Source organism: Engystomops pustulosus, chromosome 2 (genome assembly GCF_040894005.1).
Source record: "Engystomops pustulosus chromosome 2, aEngPut4.maternal, whole genome shotgun sequence".
Lineage (NCBI taxonomy): Eukaryota > Metazoa > Chordata > Amphibia > Anura > Leptodactylidae > Engystomops > Engystomops pustulosus.
The window spans coordinates 168,482,607-168,499,482 of record NC_092412.1 but is presented as its reverse complement, the minus strand read 5'-3'; the positions used below and the strand labels follow the sequence as shown (position 1 = coordinate 168,499,482).

General features: G+C 39.8%; 1 protein-coding gene across 2 annotated transcripts in view; it reads right to left on the bottom strand.

The window, feature by feature from the left end:
* The window catches only part of CACNA1S (calcium voltage-gated channel subunit alpha1 S), an 817,957-nt gene that overhangs the window by 611,663 nt on the left and 189,418 nt on the right, over window positions 1-16,876 (bottom strand). For both annotated transcript variants that reach the window (XM_072137243.1, XM_072137244.1), the window contains exon 13: window positions 9,493-9,700. In XM_072137243.1, the coding sequence (XP_071993344.1) occupies window positions 9,493-9,700 (208 nt within the window). The remainder of the gene's footprint in view (window positions 1-9,492; window positions 9,701-16,876) is intronic.

Here is a 16,876-nt window from a genome sequence, read left to right as displayed (position 1 = left end):
ATAATACTCTTCTTCATCTAGATAAAGTTGAGAATAAGATTAACCCCATAAGGATGCAGCCAGTTTATAGCCTAAGGCTTAGCCCCATTTTTGTATTCTGAAATGCGTCGCTTTATATGGTTATAACTTTTGAACACGGTCCCTATTAAAGTGATTATGAGAATGTTTTTTCCACACATGTTGTACTTCATATTAATGGTAAATTTTGGCTGTTAAGTTTTGAGTTTATTTACAAAAAGAAGAAAAAAATATGAATTTTTAAAGCAAAAATTGGCATTTTCAAAATTCTAAATCATTGTGATTTCAGTTAGATAGATTTACTACCTAAAAAGGTTGCTGAATAACATTTCCCATATATCTACTTTACATTTTCATAACTTTTGAAATGTCTGAATAATTTAATTTGATGTCACGCGGCTTACAAATCGAATATTGGTTTTCCGTATTTTCAGAATTGACTATTTTGGTGATAATTACTGTTTTGAATGAAATTTTAAATATTTAACATTTAATAACCCCCAATATATCAACCAATTTTCCAATCTGCACCCCTCAAACTATCAGAAACCACTCTTAGGAAGATTGTTAACCCCTTGAGATCTTCCAAAAGAGAAAGCTCATATTAAAATTTGTAATGTAATTTCCACAGAGACCCCCCCACATGTGGCATTTTTCTTTATTGAGATGCTTTTTCCTGTGTTGCTATTTTGGGGTTAGTATGACCTATTGTTGAAAATGTATGAACCTTTTTTGAGGGCAAGAGTAGAAAAGCATAAATTCTGTACTGGATTTTTGACTTTTTTTTTTTTTTTTGTTCACCATATAGCCTAATAATGTTTTACTAAATGTGTTCTTATGTTTTACTAAATTTGCAAAATAAAACCCTAATGTGGGGAAAAATCTATCATTTTTGCATAGCCGTCTTATAAGTGGCATAGTATGTTGAGAAAATTGTTGACGTACCGTATTAGCCAGGAAAAATCAAAAATCTGATGTAAATACTTTTGTGTAAAAGCTACAAAAGTGCTTAAGGAATGATACCTTTATTGGCTAACCAGAAAAATTATATTTGGTGCAAACTTTCATTGCACACAGGCCCCTTCTTCAGGCATGGATACAAATGAAGCACTGAGAGAAAAACACAACATTTGAGGGATGTTACAAAAAGATAATAGTGAGACTCAATTAAGATAAGCTGGGGCAATAAAACAGGATGTCAGGTTGTAGGTGATATTACCTGTCCAGGCTTAGAAATTTAAGGCCTCCCCTCAAAATAAGACCTAGCGGCAGTCATTGCATCAGCTCCCCCCACACCATATATTAGTATTAGGAAATCTTTTAGATGCTGCAGAAGGTTATGACATGGGGAAGAATTCATGGAATGAAATCACTGGCTGTTGTGCTGCAAATGTGATCCCAGCAGCTACCAGTATAAGAAGGGCTCATTTATGGAAAGTGATTTTACTAAACATGAGAGACTGGGGCCAATGATTCTAATAGAAATGGAGTCACAAGAAATACAGCATGAAATTCATAGTTTGGAGAGTCATAAGGAGAAGTTGATTTTTTGTTCAACGATAAATGTAAATTCTTGATCATGGAAAAATAAGATATCCCCTGAAAATAAGACCTAGTGTCTCTTTAGGGGCAAAAATTTAATACAAAACACTGTCTTATTTTCGGGGAAACAGGGTATATATGTGAGGTTTTTGTTATGATATAGACTTTTTTGTGGATTATATGTCTTTTTTCTTTTGGAAAAGATCTTTATTGCGTAGAAAAAATGCTGTACAGTTAACATTGGAAACACAACGTTCAGTAAGCACATGTTTGACATATCAAACATATATATTGTAGTGAGATATTACTTCTTTCTACCCGGTATAATCCTGTGACTTCTATATTACACAATCAGTAGACAACAGAGACACAACGTGCATCTCTTTGGAACTGTCTCATGGCCTCAATGGTTTTAAAAGTCCTAAAGCAAAGTCCTGCATAATGATTGCATGAGGTTATGATCATGCTTCATTAAATCTTAAATCATACCAGGGAGGGAGAGGGAAAAAAGGGAGGGAGCATAGGAGTCAGATAGCCCAGATTTCCAGCACCACAAAGACATAATTAGAAATATTAGTAGAATACTATTACTACCCTCTCTGAAGAACCCTCACCTTGTATCATGTCGTTGATATTTTTATTTCATTGTTAGCTCTCAATCTGCCCAGGGTCCCCTTCAAGTTCTTTAGGTGTTTCGCATTCTGTATGCGTAGTTTTATCACTAGCAGTTTTATCTTGCGGTCTTTAATTTTTTCCATTTACGAAAAAAGGATTTTTCCCTCTTATTGCCTAGTCGTTCCGTCTCCAATTTGTCTACTTCCAAATAGAATTTTACCTTCGCCAATACTTCACCCCATTGAGGTACCTCAGCCTCTAACTAATGATTCAATAAAGTGTGCTTTGCGAACAAAATAATTATGTGAATAATGTGAGTGAGTGGGGCGACCTCCTCAGAGTCATCCCCCAATGGGGCAGTCGAGTGGAATAACAATATTCAAAGCTTTTTGTCTGCTGATGGTGGTATGTAAATTACGCCCATTATGACAATTGCAAATTCTGTTGGTAGATAATAGGGACAAACACAAACTAACAACAACTCGATGTTTGCACAACAATGTATCTTTTTAACTGAAGTGTGAAAAGGATTGCACCATTTGTCACTGATATATATGAGAACGCATCCCCCCCTCCTTTTTCCTGCAGCCTGTATGTCTCTATCTGATCTAATTGCCTGATAACTGTCAGGATTCGGGATGAGTGGATCATCTGGACCACCGTGGTGGTACTAGCAGACACCTGGGACCGGAGTCTAAGTGGCTTGACCAGGCCTAGGAGGCGGGGATGCGCACGACGGACCGGACCGAGACAGGAGCCGGGACGGTTAAGATGTGCGGGCGATGCGCTGGTGGGGCAGAGGGGCACGTGTGAGCTCACTACCCGCAATATGGGTCGTGGGATCACCTGTGACAACCTGGGATGTATATACAAGGGTCATCAAGCTTATTTTGCAGCCGAGTCTCTGTGAATGCAAGCAAACTGGAATTTATGTACTTGTCATATCTGCAAAGTGCAATCAATGTATCCATTTTGTTGTACATGGCTCTGAAATTCCCCATAACAAAAGAAGGGATGCAAGGTTTGTGTGCTTTCGTTTTATCCCTGAGTTTTTTACCTGATTTCCTTCCCCTAATATTTTTTCTTATTTCCTTATACCCATGCATCTGTATTTATGTAACTCCATTATACTGTCCCTGGAGTATTGAAATAGAGGAGTGATGGGGTCCTTATTTTGTTCAATACTATGCTTCAAGGACACCTTGTTAGTGCCCCCATTCTGATTTAGATAGTTGTAGGCACAAGGGTTATTGCCTTGGTAGTGGCTGAAGCTGCATGTTACTATTGGTGGGGCAGCCATGGTTGTGATCTAGTAGATTGTGGTCCTCATGTTGTCTTGGGGTACATGGTGCAAATCAAGGGCTGAGGGTATCCCAGATGCACAAGCCTGGGAAGTGTTTTATCTGGTGCTGTGCGGGCATGTAGGTGACTAAATCAGTAGTTGAGAGTAACGGTGGTTAACACCAGGGTAGTAGCACTGTGCTTGTATTCTGTGCCAAGGGAGCAGGGCCTCTTCTGATCCAGGTGCTAGGTATGGGGGATGTGGATATCTACTATAATCACTAAAATTAATTAAACTTACTAACTATGATAGGCTACAATAAACACATAAGATGAGGAAACTAGGTAAATAAAAGCAAAAAAGAAAAATAACCTAGGTGACTTACAAAAAAAGGAAATAATTAGAGAGCTGGAGCTGATGTACAAGTAGACCCTTTCTACGGCGCCATTAGTACTATACTTCTTTTACAAGAGACACTACGTAGATTCACAAAGATCTATTTAGAAAAAGATGAACAACTGGTCAATGTAGATGTGGAAAGTCTTTACACCAGCATAGGTCATGAGACTGGTTGTGACACAGTTAGATACTTTCTTGAAAGGTATCAGGACACAAGTCCAATGAGACAGGACTTCATTCTTGAGGCCGTGCATAGCGTAATTAGTGTCCCAAAGCGCAATTATTTCCACTTTGATACCCACTTCTTCCTCCAGACCCAGAGAACGGCAACGGGACCAGCCTGTATTCTCACTCTTGGGTGGTGGGAGGAAGAGCAGGTATTTGGTGAAACATCACAAGAATATATCAAATTCTGTTCTGGAAAAGATACATAGATGATGTGGTATTTATTTGGAAGGGATCAGAAGAAAACCCTTTTAAATTTTATCACACATCTTAATGACAATGACTTAAATATCAAATTGTCCTACAGTAGAACATCTATTTCCTTCCTAGATATCAATATCGAGATAGAAAGTGATGGTAAGATTGAAACCAATATATACCGAAAAGAGACAGCAACTATGAGTCTTCTTCATGCAAACAGTGCACATCTCCCGCGTACCAGTAAGGGCAAAGGAGAGTTCCTGAGATTACGCAGGAACTGGAGGAACATTGGAGAGATTTAAAGAAGGCACCATAGCCTTAAAAGAACGCCTTCGCCAGAGAAATTAGTTGGGCAGATTGATTAAAAAGGTATATAATATAGCACTCCATATGGATAGATCCTCCCTATTACAAGTGAAGGATAAAAAAAAGACTCGCAGGTAAAATTTATTACGACCCCAAATGAAAATTGGACTGAGATTAACAAGATCGTAAATCGCAACAGGGAAATCTTACTATTAGATCCGGACCTAGCTAAATTCTTAGGGAATAGGGTCTCCAGTGGTTACAGAAAAAGGTGTTCAAATCGGTAGTGCCCTGGAAAGGAGCCATTTTGTGAGAGAAAATAAGGTTAAGGGGCACAAGTACCCGGGATTCTTTCCATGTGGCAAATAGTCCTGGTAAAGATGAAAACCTTTCAGGGCAAAGATGAGAATACATATGAAATAAATTACATATTATTTGTTCTTCATCTGGGGTTATTTATGCCATACAATGCCCAAGCAATCGTCTGTATATAAGCAAAACCATTCAGAAACTGAAGACCAGATTCAGAGAACATTTGAGTAACATCAAAAATTATGATAAAATGTAAAATAAAGCGCTGAAACAGAAAAAAATATTCCAGCCGACACCAACTGTAGAACATTTAAAAAAAATGTGTAGTCTGAAAGGGCTAAAAGGATGGGCTATTACCAAAATAAGTTTGGACATTTGAGGTGAAGACCTGCATCCCACACTCTTTCAGACAGAGAGTAAATGGATATACCAGATGGGTAGCTTAAAACCCAAGGGCCTTAATAACAGTTTTGCTTTTTGTTGTTTCTTGTAAATAAATGTTGGAGAATATATGTTCTTCTTTAACAAGATATTTCTTTACCCTTTCTCTCTGTTAATATTTGGATGGGTTGATAACCCTTGCCAAAATAAGCCTTTCTTAGCTCTCTGAGATATTAGAAGTGAAAATGTATGAAATATTACTCGTGTATACGCCGAGTTTTTCAGCACAAAATGTGATGTGCTCCTCTTCTCTCTTCTCCATGGCTCCGCTTCTTTCTTGGGTCTTCAGTACAGCAGGCAGGGACGCGGCTATGTTATGTCCCGGCTGGCGCATACTATGACGTCATCAGTGGTCGCATCATGGAATGCTCCGAGCAGGAATATAAAATGACCGCGTCCCTGCCTGCTGTACAGAAGACCGAAAAACGAAGAAGAGCCGCAGGGAAGACAGACGAGGAGCGCATCAGGGACATCGGGAGCCACGCTGAGCATCGGGCAGCCGGAGGATGAGTATATAAGTTTACTTTTTAAAGTGCTGGTTGGGCCGGCTGTATACTGCAGGGGGGGCAGGCTGGGCCGGCTGTATACTGCAGGGGGGGCAGGCTGGGCCGGCTGTATACTGCAGGGGGGGCAGGCTGGGCCGGCTGTATACTGCAGGGGGGGCAGGCTGGGCCGGCTGTATACTGCAGGGGGGGCAGGCTGGGCCGGCTGTATACTGCAGGGGGGGCAGGCTGGGCCGGCTGTATACTGCAGGGGGGGCAGGCTGGGCCGGCTGTATACTGCAGGGGGGGCAGGCTGGGCCGGCTGTATACTGCAGGGGGGGCAGGCTGGGCCGGCTGTATACTGCAGGGGGGGCACGCTGGGCCGGCTGTATACTGCAGGGGGGGCAGGCTGGGCCGGCTGTATACTGCAGGGGGGGCACGCTGGGCCGGCTGTATACTGCAGGGGGGGCAGGCTGGGCCGGCTGTATACTAGGGGGGGCAGGCTGGGCCAGCTGTATACTACAGGGTGCTTGCTGGCTATATACTGGGGTGGCTGTGACCAATGCATTTCCCACCCTCGGCTTATACTCAAATCAATAGGTTTTCCCAGCTTTTGGTGGTAAAATTAGGAGCCTCGGCTTATACTCAGGTCGGCTTTTAATCGAGTATATACTTTTAACTTTATAGAACTTTTAACTTTATTTTGAAGTACACTTTTAAACAGTACTGTTTATGTACGATTTATGTCTATCCCTTATGCTCAGCAATATTCTTTACTTAATATGACATTGCTTTTGAGATATCACAACCTGTGATAATACAAAATATTTTTTTTACACAAGATGAGCATTGGTATTGATTTTCGTCCTGCCAGCATAATGTATACTGTTTAATATGGTCTTTAAATCTAGTCCAGCAATCATTATGATAAATACCATCAATTTATAGACAGAGATAATATTATTTTTATCAGTATTTATACACTTCTTTCTATACAAATATATGTTTTCTGCAAGCTGGCATTCTTACTGGCCAATATGTCTGTCAATCATTGTGTGTCTAATAAAACATGACCTGACCAGGCCTCCCATGCCCCTAGAACAGTGATGGTGAACCTTTTAGAGACCGAGTGCCCAAACTACAACCAAGTCCCACTTATTTATCACTAAGTGCCAACGCAGAAATGTAATTTGTGATTTACACTCCCTGCTCTGTCACAGCTTTCATTCATATCAGCACCCCGAGGACACCAATTAAGCAGAAGCTAGAAGAAATTTGGATGATCATTGTAGCTTCCCTCCAGGGTCCCAAAAACAGGAAGAATTGTCAGGGCAGGAGCAGGAGCTACAATGATAATCCAGATCTGTACACACCTTCCCACTCCTCCAGTAGTTCCAGGTAGCGCCGTCACTTTAAAATAGCTCTGTGCACAGCAAGTCCTGGGCTGTTTGGGACTGTAGGAAGATACCTGGAGTCCTCTCTGGTGATGGCCTGGGTGCCCATAGAAAGGCCTCTGAGTACCACCTCTGGCACCCGTGCCAAAGGTTCGCCACCGCTGCCCTAGAAGAAGCCAGGGAGACCAGGCAAAACACTCTGTCCAAATACAATCACTGCTTAGGGAATCCATACATACTATAATACAGGTTCACAATAATTCCACTTGTTTGTGTACTGGCATCTATGCCTGTTATCATGATCTGACACATGCCGGGAGCAGCCGCAAGTGTGTGGATGCACAGCTCCGCTGTAAGAGCACTGCAGCATTCAAGTTTGATTTGGTATTGTAGCTTTCTGTGACCTAGCTAGCGTTGCTCAGCAGCTGGGTCATAATATAGCACACTACATTCATGTGGAATGAGGTTTGTTGTGTTGGGTTTGTTTTTACAACTTGATACAGCAACCTGTTATTTATAGATCCCTGTGTGTACAACAATGCTAAAGGTTGATTATCTATATAAAAGAGAGTTTAATAATCCATCAAAGGGGACCTCTTTATTGTGGTACCTGGAAGATTTAATTCAGAAGCTTTGAATGTATTACTTTATGTGGCATAGAGACCTAAATGTCAAAGTTTTGTTGTTTGTCTTTCATATAAATAAAAAGATACAATTTTATCTGTTTAATAAATAAAGGTAACATTTTATGTGAGACACTCACCTCTTTTTCTCTTCTTCCCCATTCTATTCCCTTTCTGTGTAATGAGTCTAAGAATTCCAGTTAGTCCAAACTATATTTGATCTAAATCGCATATTCATTGCATTATTATTCAGATATAATTCAGACGAATTATGGGAGAGTATGAATATTAATGATTCACTAATAAAATTTACAAATGCAGTGCTCTTGTCTGTGTTGTTGAGAGCTTGTCTCACACTGGATACCCCACGTCCTGGGGGATCTGTGTACACAAACTCTCTACGTTAATAGTGGCTAAAGCATAATTTGCTTGCCGTTCAATCTTGCTAAGTGTCTTAAGAAAAGTATTAGTATCAGTTATGATGGTATATCCTGTAATAGCAACCAGTCTGTATGTTTAGAAAAAGGTTTAGTCAATTAACCTATGCCAGCAATTATAGGGCGACCTAAAATTTCGGTAAAAACAATTATAGCGGACTCTATGTACATGTCCAAGAGAGGCCTGGATACCTTTCTGGAGAGAAAAAATATCACGGGTTATGGGGATAAAACATTTATTTAATTCTTAGAGGTTGGACTTCATGGACTTGCGTCTTTTTCCAGCCTTTTATACTATGATACTATGATAGGGTGCCCTGGGGGTTTGATCATGGACTTGTGTTAGTAAAGCACTGATGAATAAATTAGTGCATAGCAGGTTCTCTACATCTACATCAACTACTATTGGTAAGGTCCATGTGTCCCATAAGGGAACTTTAATTGTGGCCAGTGTTATAATTGCAAATTTATACTATGTGGCAAAGTATTAAATATTGGAAACAGACAGCATATGGTGAAACAATTTATTAATTGCAAATCAAAATTTGCGATTGGTTCATAGGTTCTATATTGGCAAAACAATTCTCTGTATTTTTGTGAGGTTCAAAGAATATCTGAATTGTGTCCGTACTGGTAATGGATCTCTAAGTGCACCGGCGGACAATCCGGTAGCATGAGAAGAGTTGCGTACGAGGTCAGCCCGGGGGAAGGAAAATGAGGTGTGCACTGCGTAATTGAAGGTTGGACGGGGGTACACAGAGAGGGTCATGCCCGGGAGAACAGCCTTAATAGATGTTGGTACTGCTATTCATCCCAGGCCTCTAGTAGCATCCACTATGGCTGCTGTTATGTCCCTGATAGTTGAGACTGGAGCGACGGGCTCTGTAAAGAAACAAATGCAGTGACAAGAGGTGCCATAGGTGAAAGGGAGCACGTGAGGAGGCGTGTAAAAGATTTTTTATTGTTTAAGGCCTCCCAAGCCATATATATTTCCCAAGACATGGAATTTTTAATAAAATTTTCCCCATTGGCTCTAAGGCAAATGCTTAGCCCTATACATCATTTCCGCATGTCAGTTTTCGGTACCTTTCAACATCTTGCACGGCCAATTAGAATTCACAGCAAGGGTCTTTAATAAAACACTTCTTTCTAGTTCTTTTAATAAATTCCACAGAAATGCCTTAATGTGCTGTGATCATATTATATATGTCTTACCTGGAAAACTGTGATCAATGCTTGTGGAAAGGTATCAAAAGTGCTTCTTCTTATATCTGTGTCTTCAAAGTCAAACTTTCCACCAAACATCTGCATGCCAAGAAGAGCAAAGATGATCATGAAAAGAAAAAGCAAAAGCAGAAGTGATGCAATAGAACGGACCGAGTTGAGCAGTGAAGCCACGAGGTTGTTCAGCGATGTCCAATATCTGAAGTGAGAAAAAAAAGTAAAGTTTAAGCAATACTTAAAATTCTGTTTTATAGTTTTATGTATATATTTTAATATATAATACTATTGAAAGTAAGTGCAAACTTCTGCATATAAAATATACAACAATTTGGGTCAACTTACTTCAGCAATTTGATGAACAAATTGCTGACGCTTAAAGTTTAACTTAATATTTAAGCCAGAAATCAGCTTTACTTCTATACCCATAGTTTAAAGAATCTGATACCCTGGAATTTTAACCCTGTTAAAGTTTACTGGTAAAAGATGACTAAAAGATCTAAATTATTTGTACGCTTGTTTTCAGCTTAATGAGCAGACTTGTAACGATAATTGGTTATAACTTTGGAATGCTTTAACATATCCAGGTGATTTTCAGATTGTTTTTTCGTGACACATTGGGGCAAATTTATCAAGCTGTCTGAAAGTCAGAATATTCCTATTTGCCCATGGCAACCAATTACAGCACAGCTTTCATTTTACCAGTGCTCATGAATATTTTAAAGGGGAGCTGTGATTGGTTACCATGGGCAACTAGGAATATTCTGACTTTCAGACAGCTTGATATATCTGCCCCATTGGGGTACATCTGCTAACAACAGTGCAAACTGCACTAAAGATTTCTGGCACACTTTCTTTATAAATCTGACACTCCCCCTGCTCAGCACTATTTTTTTTGGTGCACCTTTAACCTGGGGTGTGCTACACAATTCTGTTGGATTTTGCCTGTTAATTCTGGCACACTGTGTGACTGAACACCCCCTAATTTGTGTGACAAGGGTCACGTGTGAATGTGGCCAAGGCACTTCTTAAATACCTGTGTAAGCAGTTTGCACTAAAAAGAATGTTCAAGTCTGAAAGAGAACTTCATACCTTGTTAGTTGTAAAATGTAAGTGATAAGTCCTGAGTTTCGTTCTGAAGAAAAAAATTAAAATCTAGCAAAAGCTCTGAAAAAAATCTTTATTTTCAAAGTTTGAAATGTTCTGCTTTCCAGGCAGAACTACCCAAAAAGTTTGATAACTAATATTAGAACTTTAGGTGAGATTTTTCTCAAGACTCACATTTTGAGGGACAAAATTTTGAGGCCTACATAATAGTAAAACCCCATAAATTACCCTATATTACCCCATAAATTACCCTATAAATTACACTATATAAATTAGGGACAGACAGTAGGTGTTCTCCTTAAGGAGACAATGCCAATTAAGGCCACCTTAAAGGCGTGTGGAGACTTAAAGCCATAATGCTCCACTAGGGAATTCTGGGAAAAATGCAAATAAGTTTTCCAAGGTGTTAAATGGAAAACAATACCTCCTTTTGCTACCTTGAAAGGCAGCCCCCTTAACATCAAGTATGACTTACAAGAAGTCTAAAAATATGATGTGGGATTAAGCCAAACCAGTATATCTATTCCATAAGGAACAGACTCCCAACTGTAGACAGCACTGTTTCGACCTGATTGGGTCTCTTCAGTACAGCGTAGGGAACTGATTTGGCTATGTGAGAGGCTATTGACTAGGGACAGACAGTAGGTGTTCTCCTTAAGGAGACAATGCCAATTAAGGCCACCTTAAAGGCGTGTGGAGACTTAAAGCCATAATGCTCCCTAGTGGAGCATTATGGCTTTAAGTCTCCACACGCCTTTAAGGTGGCCTTAATTGGCATTGTCTCCTTAAGGAGAACACCTACTGTCTGTCCCTAGTCAATAGCCTCTCACATAGCCAAATCAGTTCCCTACGCTGTACTGAAGAGACCCAATCAGGTCGAAACAGTGCTGTCTACAGTTGGGAGTCTGTTCCTTATGGAATAGATATACTGGTTTGGCTTAATCCCACATCATATTTTTAGACTTCTTGTAAGTCATACTTGATGTTAAGGGGGCTGCCTTTCAAGGTAGCAAAAGGAGGTATTGTTTTCCATTTAACACCTTGGAAAACTTATTTGCATTTTTCCCACTATATAAATTACACACCTCTACATATTTTAAACTACTTTTATTAAGTCTTTTAACCCTTTAAGTGTTTCACAGGGGTTAAAACAAAATGGAAGTGCTATTTAGAAACTTTAGCATTTTTTTTTTCGGGAAATACATTAATTTAGGCTAAAAATGACATTTTCATAATGAATTTAAATGATGAAATGCTCTTCAAAGTTTGATGCCCAATTTCTCCTGAGTGTACCTACACTATATGGAAAACAAATGTACCCTCCAACAGGAGGGAAAAGAAGGGGGACAAACTAGAAAGATGCATATAAAAGTCAATCTTTATTGGTTACACATATACACAATAACGTGGACGATGCCAACATTAGATGGCGCCGTCATGTAAGTATCAATTGGATACAATAAAAATATGCTAAAAACATGAGTGGTGTAATACAGAACAAAAAGAAGCGGACGGACCCGGACAGAGTGGAGTGACAGGTAAGTAAGAAAAATTTGGTGATATAAACATCACTCAGGTATCCCTCAACTCTGAGTTTTTAGAATTTCCCCTCCGAGCCTAAAGAACTCCGCTCGTTAATAACAGAGAGCCTTATGATGCCACTATTGAGCCTGAAAGAGAAGTTTTCCATTTTTTGAACCAACACAAGAACAAAAGGAAAAGAAAATACTGTAAAAATCTTCAATCTTTCCGCCCACACTTACAAAAATGAGAGCAATTTGCTCAGCAAAGGCTTGTCCTTTTGTCCAACCACTAAGTCGAAAGAATTCAACCTCTTTCTCAATTTAAACCAGTTTGCAAGATTATTCAGTCACTTTATTATTCACTTAAAAATCATAATGAGCAACTGCCCCCTCTCCAACAGATCAGGGGCCCCTTTATCAATATTTTTTTTTTTTCCAAACAGACTTAATGGAATATAGAACCCTAGATAGGACTAAATTATCACCTCATCCCCACAATCGTACTAGGGGGGAAAAGAAGGCCCTAAAAGAACTCTCCACCATAGTCATCAAACAAGTGGGTATGGAGGGGGGGTGCACGGTCATCCTTGACAGAACTGATTACATCATGGAAAGTAATAATATTCTATCTGAACTTTAGTCACTAGAGATTATCAGACTTTAGTTACTTTATTTTTCTCCAAGACATTCTTACTAAACAGGAAAAAAAACAGCATTCCCAAGAATCCAAAAACCGCCTTGTTCTATTATGTTCCAAAGATACACAAAAACCCTGAGAAACAACCCGGCCGGCCGATTATTTCCGCCATCAATTCAGTTACTTGTAATCTCTCTGAATATGTCGACCTTATTCTCCAAAAATATGTACGCACTTTACCCACTAATCTCAAAGATCCACACAACTTATACTTGTCAAACATATTAATTGGCAACCTTGTCTTTTAATTCATGGGAGATATTAAAATAGAGGGACATAATGGGGGTCATTTACTAAGGGCCCGATTCGCGTTTTCCAGCCGTGTTACCCAAATATTTCCGATTTGCGCCGATTTCCCCTGAATTGCCCTGGGATTTTGGCCCACGCGATTGGATTTTGGCGCATCGGTGCTGGCCGAACGAAAACCTGACGGATTCGGAAAAACCGCCGAATTTAAAGAACAAAAAGTGTCACGGAGCTTGCACTTACCTTCACCAGGAATAGGCCGGTGAACTTGAGTGCAGCAGCGCCACCTGGTGGACGTTGGAGGAACTACCTTAGTGAATCCCGGCCGGACCCGAATCCACCGCAGAGAATGCGCCGCTGGATCGCGAATGGACCGGGTAAGTAAATCTGCCTCAATGTCAGTAGTAGGTCTCCAAACAATTGCAGAAACCTTGTATGCAGATCACACCCTGCCACTTGAACAGACCAATTTTGTACTAGACAGCATCAAATTCATACTGGAGAACAATTTATTCATCTTTGAATCAGTGACCTACCAACAAAAGAAGCTCCCAAGAAGATTTGCCCCAAACTATGCAAACATCTTCATGGGACTTTTGAAAAAAATCAATATACAAGGGGACCCCATATATTCCCACAAATTAAAACTCTAAGTGGTACATAGATGACATTTTGATCATCTTGGAAGGCATAGAAACGGAAGCTCACGAGTTTACCGAAAAAAAAAATCAACAAAAACACCAGGGGGACGCATCTCACCATCAACATTTCACCCTTACATGTAGAATACCTTGACCTTCTCATTTTTGTGAATCACCAACAAACAGGTCTCTCAACGAAAACTTTGTTTCGAAACATTGGTTATCAATAGTTTTTTAGACTTCATGAGTTCTAACTTTAAGAAATAGCTACTTAATGTGCCATATAGTCAATACAAAAGATACTAAGAATTGCACAGAAACAAAAACCTTCCAATCACAATCCAAACTTATAAAAGACTTTTTTTTAAATAAAAGCTATCCTTTTAAACTCCTCAAAGATGTCTACAAAAGAACGAATGTCCTAGCCCAAAGAGAGTGCTTGGTTCAAACCCATCCCAAGGAACCAGAACCAACAACTAGAACCACAAGTTTCATAACGACCTACACATCTGACCATTGTACCATCAGAAAGATCCTCACCAAACATTGGGACATTTTAATAAAAGACCCTTTCATAGAGGAATTGCTTACCACAAAAAAACCCCAACCAACCTTCAGGAGGGCCCTAGTCCTAAAAAATCTATAAGCTACCTCCAAACTCCAGAAGCAAGCTCCCACTAAACCCAAGACTAGTTTCTTCCCAAAACTCAAAAGGAGCATTGAAATTTGGTTAATTAAACTCCTTAATTAACTGCAGCTCCAACCACGTAGTCTACCTACTGGAGTGCCCCTACAATACATAGGTCACACTACAAAAGCACTAATGGAATGCATTAACATGCATAGAAATCAAATTAAATCAGGCTCTCTTCTTCACAGTGTGTCCAGCCACTGCTTATCACATCATAATAAAGATTTGCTTGATCTTACATTCATAATCAAACACATCCCAGAAACCCATCTGAACCGCCTGAAACCAACTGATAAAAAGGGAGAACTACTGGATCTTCAAACTCAATACAATGCACCCAAATGGACTGAACAAAACCATGGAAAGAGTGTGATGACATCAAAAAGCAGGCAGCTCACTTTTACTGCACAAGAATAAGAAAGGACATTGAACAAATGAAGAATCCCCTAGGACCTTCAAGCACCATCGCCAATCTGCAATCAAGCTGACGGATGTGGATCATCTGATAGGTGCAGACGCAAACTAAGTCTTGCTATTTTATTGGACAATATTTCTGATTATAATCATTTTCTCTGCATTAATCCCACATTCCTTCCCCTTTTAGTATCATCCCAAACCAATATTGCTGAATTTTGAGGTGTTCATCTCCTGTGATTTACTTTGTTCCATTTTTCTCTAACCACGTACCTGTATGGCTACATAAATCCCATGTAAGGTATCTAGTGTTCTTTTATAATTAAAGTTTTAAAAAAGGGGAAAAAAATCCCATGTAAGGTATGTAGTGCCCTTTTACTTAAAGTTAGAAAAAAAAGGAAAAAAAAAATGCCACCTCCTTAGTTTAAAAACCCGCCAATTCTAATCACCGCTGTAACACACCGGCATGCAAGTCCACACTGTGCTCCACAGCTACACAAGTACCACTTTCTCATTTTGATCGCCCCTCTCAATCCCTCCAATAGTTATGTTCATACATTTAACATTTCAGGACAGCTGTATTCCAATACTGCACCCAATGATCAATTTATTCTTTTTAAGGTTTTAATAATATGTATCATATGCAGTTGTAGTCGCTACATCCATTGCCATCATTAAAGGGGTTTTCCCCAGAAAGAAAATTCTCAAATTTCAATCCCCTAGTGATGTTTACACAATAAAGATACATTGTACCCCATTATTTTACAATTTTACTCGGTTTTAATGCTGTATAAGCTCCCATCATTCCCTAGCTGCTCAGTGCAAAATCCCAGTATGACGGTGTGGACTCTCTAAGCAGACACATTATAATCCCCTATGTTCTGTGGGGTGGCAATGGCATTATCATGGTACAGGTGTACATACACTTTTATCTGGCTTCTGACATTGTACTAACACACTGACACATAGAAATCATAGAGTTGAGAGATCACAGATGATGGGATGCATGAGATGCCTATTACACAGAGGCATGACAGACAGAGGCTGACAGACTTTTAAACAGCCAGATCTGCTACATCTCTGTTCTCACAGATATGTGCCTGCCTCCCCCTTCGCCCGGATCACTTATCTGCCTGGAGTTTGTAGCTTGCAGCTTCTCTTTCCTCACGTGCTGTCAGGAAGTGAATCAGTGAGTGTCTGTGAGCTCTGTGCTGTACTGCAGGGGGCACGGCTACAGGCTCATAGCAGAGAGAGACAAACTCAGCAGCATGGCCTCACACAGGAATCCAAGATGGCAGCCACACAACACTAAGTCAGAAGCTACAGGGTTGTGTTTAGCGGCAGATTAAATTGCGTACACCAGGACTGATAGAGACAGGTTGGACTTAGATCTGTGAATTGTTGTATTTTTTGTTAACAGTTAATTAGAGAATGTGTTATTTTACTTGCCTTCGAGGGAATACCCCTTTAACAAGTTTAGACTGCGAAAGCTCTTGCCACTTACTGGCTGGTTTATATCCTTAAGGGCAATGAACAATTTTTTGTAATGTATTTTATAAATTAACACTTAATTTTAATTATTATTTCAGAGCTTTGAGGTAATACAGATATGTCTATCTTCTTGACATTTCACAAAACCATTTTACTACATACCAGTAGACAGTACGTCCTTGAGACGCGATGTTCACTCTGAAATAAAAACCATTCATCTTGAACATACCCTCCTCTGATGTCTATGGGGTAGGGCATCTGTGAAACCTAAACCCGAATTTTGCATTTGCACTTCCTTTTACATTTTCCTTTAGTACCGCCAATCACCCTCTAACAGTTACAGGAAAACGCAGCAACCCGTTCTAGACTTCAACTAAACTAAAATAGTACGAAATATCACCCGTCCCTACCGATCTTAGATTTAAGGGCAATAAAAGAGATTATAAAGGCCATTTTGTGATAAAACTCAACGAAAGTCCCTGAAGGCATCTCAAAATTATTTGAATTCTTGGGTTCATGCTTGGTCATACTAGGGGTCATTCTTGGTGAGCAGCAGAACCCTCGGTTG